General features: G+C 36.1%; 1 protein-coding gene across 1 annotated transcript; it reads left to right on the forward strand.

The window, feature by feature from the left end:
- The first annotated feature begins 569 nt into the window (after positions 1-569).
- Positions 570-5,175, forward strand: LOC306867741 (secretory carrier-associated membrane protein 4-like). The gene is made up of 7 exons (XM_079413585.1): positions 570-634; positions 1,090-1,188; positions 1,586-1,714; positions 1,817-1,973; positions 2,056-2,157; positions 3,485-3,602; positions 3,680-5,175. The coding sequence occupies exons 2-7, from the start codon at positions 1,182-1,184 to the stop codon at positions 3,860-3,862; spliced, it is 696 nt and encodes a 231-aa protein (XP_079269711.1). The 5' UTR covers positions 570-634; positions 1,090-1,181; the 3' UTR covers positions 3,863-5,175.
- The last annotated feature ends 927 nt before the right edge of the window (positions 5,176-6,102 follow it).

The raw sequence follows: 6,102 nt of genomic DNA on the forward strand, positions 1-6,102 counted from the left end.
CTTTGAGCTGACAAAGCCTGTGATTGGACAGTGAGTGTGATTCTTGAATAGGATTCGTTAAATAAAAATAATAAGTCACAAAGTTATTCCGTGTAACTGCTTTGATTTGGTAATTTTGTATAGAGGGTTTCTTCTGTTGACCGTAAAGCACTTTTAAGAATTGAAAGGTGTTTTTTTCCCCCCCTAAGTAAAACTTAAAATGATTCCGTGTTTTTTCAAGAGGATTTTGAGAAGCTTGACACATTTCAAGATTTATATTTTAATAGCAAACGTACAAACGTAAGTAATTCCGCAAAAGTCCTTGAAAGATCCTTGAGATACACTTAAATCCAAAAGCACGAAAATATTCACAAGCTTCTGCCAAAAACAACAGAAAGGTGTCATATTCATACATTGCCACAAGGCAGGGAAACTGGTAAATTATCTAGTCACAAGCACCGAGACCAACACCTTTGATCATCTTGTATTGGGTCTTGTAGTCTTTAATAGTTACAATTTCCGTCCGCTAGGTGAAAAACAGGCCACTTTAGAACTACAATTCTCATAATGCACCAGAATGCTAGTCCACCACTGTATTTCCAAGATTCAATGCGGTTGCAGGCGCATCCTCATCTAACTCTTTAGCGGTGCACAGGTATCGTATGATTACGAATATAAGGTTTTATTGTATTATTAAAGCGGTCGTTTTTCTCTTAAGCACATGATTTGCGTTATGTTGTATAGTTTGGCCATTTCCACTGCAGTTGTGTTTGACATGGTTAGCTGTTGGCCTGTAACTGTTAGCGCTACTATGTTTTCAAATGTCACTAATACTGTGAAATATCGTTAATATAGAATTGTTATAAACAACAACACATATTAAATACGAAATAAGCGTTTATGTTATTTCAAGACAACTGTTATGATCTTATGTGGCTTGCAGTGTTCAACAGTTATGTATCATTTTGCTCAATGTGATCACAAGGCTGATTTTTAGGGCCCAAGCCACTAAGGCGCAGAGCCCTCTTGTTCTTCTAAAATCTTCTTGTATTTTTTAAATCTATTTTTAAGAATGTTTGCTTGTTTTTACAATATTTTTATTTCTTTTAGCACTGAAAACTTCAATTCATCAGTCCAGAGAGGGAAAAGATCACTAGCACAAGAAACATAAACATAAACAAAAAACATTCTCAAAATTGAGAATGACAGGTAAGTCAGGTTTGGTTGGCATATAAAAATGTTGAATGTCAGTTGTTTTCATTTGCTTTTTAATGGAAGACTGTTTATGCCATGGAAATAAATAAATACACATATTTACAATTCACGTTTTTTTCCTCTGAATTTACATCTCGCAATTCTTTTTTTTCTGTTTCTGCCACAAAATACAAAATAAAACCATAATTGTGACTTTTTTTCTTACAATTGCAAGTTATCTCACAACTTTATATCTCACAATTCCATGTTTATATCTAGCAATTCTAAGGAAAAGAAATCGCAATTACCTTTTTAATTTATTTTATTCTGTGTTGGAAACAATATTCCATACTTTCTGAAGTCTTGTTATTGCTTTGGTTAAAAATGAATCATTCCCATTTGTGCCTGACAGATCGAGCAAACAACTTCCCCCCTCTGCCGAAGTTTATTCGCATAAAGCCATGTTTTTACCAAAACGTGGATGAGGAAATTCCGCAACCCTACCAGCAGCTTGTGCGTCGTATTTACAATCTTTGGATGTGTGAGTAAAGAAATGTAGCCTAACCTTTACTGTGAATAGTTGGATTTCAGATTTTCTGAAGTCTGGCTGAAGCATCTAATGACTGAGGTTTCTGTTTTTCAGTGTACTGTATCACACTATGTGTCAATGTGGTGGCCTGCATCGCTTGGTGGGCCGGTGGGGGTGGAGCGGTCAACTTTGGGTTTGCGCTCCTCTGGCTGCTTGTTTTCAGCCCATGTAGCTACACCTGCTGGTTCAGGCCACTCTATAAAGCATTTCGGTAAGGAGCTCATTTTGGGAAAGGACAAATGATGCTGAGGTTTTCACTTAGATTTAACTGTTTTTTTTTTGTTTTTTTTTAGGGCTGATAGTTCCTTCAACTTCATGACATTCTTCTTCATTTTCTTTCTGCAATGCGTTCTTGCCTTCATCCAGAGTCTTGGAATATCAGGTTGGGGTGCTTGGTGAGTAACATTTAAATGTTAGGATATTCAGGATTTGAAGAGATAGTTCAGCCCAAAATTAAAATTCTGTCATTAATTATTCACCCTCATGTCGTTCCAAACCTGTAAGACCTTTGTTCATCTTCAGAACACAAATTAAGATATTCATGATGAAATCTGAGAGCTTTCTGACCCTGCATAGACAGAAACGCAACTGAAATGTTCCCAGACCCAGAAAGTAGCAAGAACATCGATAAAATAGTCCATGTGACATCAGTGGTTTACCTGTAATTTTACAAAGCTACGAGAATACTTTGTGTTAAATTTTGGTGTGATAAAATCTTTTCACACACCATTTGGATGCTACCTTAAATTATGTGGTTTGTTGAGGATATTACTTTTATGAGCATTGGTGGAGTGACCTGATTGGTCGCCCTGGGTGCCACACCATAATTTAATTCGCTACTGACAGTTTGATGATTGACTGTTTACAATTTCATTCCACCTCTTGAGAAAGAAGTATTTATTTTAACATGCAGCTGAATGTTGAGAAATAATATTAACGTTGTTTGCAAGAATAAGTTTAAAGGGGGTCACACTCCGTACAGGGATAGTGCAGTCAACAATGAAAATTCTGTCTTTACAGTTACCGCTTACCATTGACTTCCATAGTATGAAAATATTGGCTACCATCTGCCATTTGGTTATCAAAATATCATCTTTTGTGCTCAACAGAAGAAAGAAACTCATACAGGCTTGGAACAAGATTTCAATTTGTGCTGTTTTTACAGTAAAACTTATCATTGCCCTTTTTTTTAATTTTTGAGGTGAACTTTTTATCTGTATGGTGACTAGATTTTGGTCCGTCGCCTTGAATTTGAGAACACATGTCTGGTTTGCAGCATAATATTCCTAGCTGATTTGAAGTGGGTTACCATCAGGTTTAGGTTTCCTCTGCAACCTTTATGAAAGCTAAGTCACTTTGTAAGTTAACTTTAGACCATTTGTCCAATACAATATTGGAGTAATGATGCTGAAAATACAGCTTTACATCACTGGAATAAATTTCATTTAAAGACATTCAAATAGAAAACAGTTATTTTAAATTGCAAAAATATTTCACAGTATTCCAGTTTTTTCTGTATTTTTGATCAAATAAATGCAGCCTTGGTGAGCGAAAAATACATTCATTTCAGAAACATTTAAAAATCTTACAGAATTTTTCTTATTTCTTTCTGATAGCTATTTGTATTAATCTTGTTGACTGAGCTTAACTCATTCAATCTTTGAGTGGGAATATCAGTTACTTCCATTGATGTTAACTCGCCATGTTTTTCTCTTTTTGCAGTGGTTGGATTGCCACAGTGATATTTTTCGGCACAAATGTAGTCTCGGCTATATTCATGCTCATCTGTACTCTGCTCTTTACCATAGATACAGTTCTAATGGTGTTCATTCTTATCAAGGTATGATTTGCATATACACACACAACTCTTAATAAGTAAAAGAAAAAGAAAGTGACATCAAATTTGTCCCGTAAAAGGTTCATCGACTGTATCGTGGAGGAGGAGGCAGTCTTCATCGGGCGCAGGAAGAATGGAGCACGGGCGTGTGGAAAAGCGCCCCTGTGAGAGAAGCCGGATTCAACGCCATCTCTGAAACCGGCCCCAGCCTGCCCCAGTATCCAGCTGCAGTGCCCAATTACCCAGAGAGCGGCCCCTGGTGATACCTTTTCTGAACTACTGATGGAGCCAGAGAACTACTGCGTGTCTTAACATTAAAGGGGCAGTTTGCAGTGGGACGTTAGCCAATATTTGTGCCCCAAGAAAACACTTCGGCCAGATCACGGACTTGTGAATAGTTCCGTTGCTATTGTACAATGTTTTTCTTTATATAGCAAAAAGTATAAACCAAATTTTTTTGAGTTAAAAAGAATAGATATTTTGAAAACTTTAATGTGAATGACGATCGTAAATGTGTCAAACTATTTTTCTGTGTGCAAATTCTGACAAAACGCCAATAACCAAGCTAAATAAGCAAACTGCTCCTTTAAAAACTCTCAACACATACTACTCTCAAACTGACAGCCAAATGGAGGACCATTAGTATAAAAATAGCAAAAAAGGACACTTTACGTTAATGAATTCATCTCAGTTCATCTGAGCCTTGACTTGTCTTAGCATTCCATTGAATTGTTCGAGAAAGAAATCAGAATAGTTGCATATCAAATCACTGAATTGTGTAGCATGTCACTGTATTGCGTACAATCACATTACTGTTTTAGGGAAAGTGATTTTTAAAAGAGGAAAAAGCATGTCGGAACTTTTTTTTTTTTTTAAATCATGGCAGCTTTTCTATTTACCTCGAGAAATTCGGTCTCACATTTCCACATCAGTGCTGCTTCAATTCATTTCAAATTTTGGTTAATTATTCCCTCACTTTTAAGACTCACAAACATGTCTTTGTAAATATAATAAGTATGATTTGCATATGACACACCCTTTTTATACTGCAACAAAGCATTGCAGATTTTTTAAGATCTATGACTGAGAATGTTTCTTGCAAACACATCTTGTGCCTGCTCTCTTTTCTGTTTAAAGCTTTCCACGTCTTCGAAATGAATTCCGCCTTAATTCTTCATGCAAATTACGCATGTGTGAACCAATAGCTTTCGAGTTTCCCTCAAGTGCTCTATTGGTGGATGTGGCTACATCCTGTGCTATTTTTAATACTGGCTTCTAAATATGTATTACTTTGCATTTATTCCTGGTTTCATTTCAGTAATCATTGTGCTTCGTATTGGAGCATTGTTTACAAATGCGGTTGGCAGGAGGCACTCATTATGAACATGTGACTTGATCTTTATTACTTTTCGTTTAAGATCTCCCTCCACTGAGCCAAAGGAGGCTGATTTTGAAACGTTCCATGACTGGCCTCGTGTAGCCAAAGTATTTAACAATCCTGTATCTAAAATGTGACTAGAATGGCTCTCTAACTAACTTTTTTTTTTTTTCAATAAAAACGTTCCTTTTCAGACTGAAGTTGCTTTTATTGTAGTCTGTCCCTGCTTCTGAAAATGCTTTATACTTCTGAAAATGCTATATACTTCCCTAGTATATAGTTGGCGAAATTAGTAGCATGTCTGAAATCAAAGTATTAAAGGGATAGTTCACCCAAAAATGAAAATTGCCCCATGATTTACTCACCCTCAAGCCACCCTAGGTGTATATGATTTTCTTCTTTTAGAAGAATACAGTCAAGAGTTATTTTTAAAAATGTCCTGGTTCTTCCAAGCTTTATAATGGGAGTGAATGGGGGCCGAGATTTGAAGTCCAAAAATGTGCATCTGTCCATCAAAAAACACAGCTCCACATGGCTCTGGGAGGTTAATAAAGGCCTTCTAAAGTAAATCAATGTGTTTGTGTAAGAAAAAAAAAACATTTAAAACTTTATAAACTAATCTTCTGCTAACTGTCATACACATTCACGAGAGAGTGGTGTTCCAACGGATGACGAAGGACGTAGATGAATGCGGAAATGCAGATGAGAGAGCCAAACAAAGCACTGGTCATGCATTAGAAGTACAAAATGATATATTTTTATTTTGATATAAGCCAAGATGAGACTGGTTTTCCTTTGCTGTAAACAAAACTTGGTTCTCACGAGACTAGCATATGCTCAGTTTACGCTATGCCTACATCAGGGTTCATACGGGGTTTGGAAAAGTATGGAATTAAGTAAGCAGAGTATGGAAAATATTTGTGTTTCCAGACTTTTGACTCTTTTTTTTTTTTATATATAATAGAAAATTAAGAATTGGATGAAAATAAATTTATCGTACAAGAAGTGATCGCCAAATATGACGAATTCAAAGTGCATATTTTTATTATGCAAAATGCAGGTTATAAGCATATTGGGTTTCTTCACACTATATTCTTAGCACCTTATTACATAACCTCAAGGACC

The sequence above is a fragment of the Barbus barbus genome (genome assembly GCF_936440315.1).
Source record: "Barbus barbus genome assembly, chromosome: 49".
NCBI classification, from domain to species: domain Eukaryota; kingdom Metazoa; phylum Chordata; class Actinopteri; order Cypriniformes; family Cyprinidae; genus Barbus; species Barbus barbus.

Bases quoted from the DNA above. Each gene is read 5' to 3' on its own strand.
- LOC306867741 (XM_079413585.1), top strand. The intron at 1,715-1,816 runs GTGAGTAAAGAA...TCTGTTTTTCAG, and splicing joins TATTTACAATCTTTGGATGT to TGTACTGTATCACACTATGT. The intron at 2,158-3,484 runs GTGAGTAACATT...CTCTTTTTGCAG, and splicing joins ATATCAGGTTGGGGTGCTTG to TGGTTGGATTGCCACAGTGA.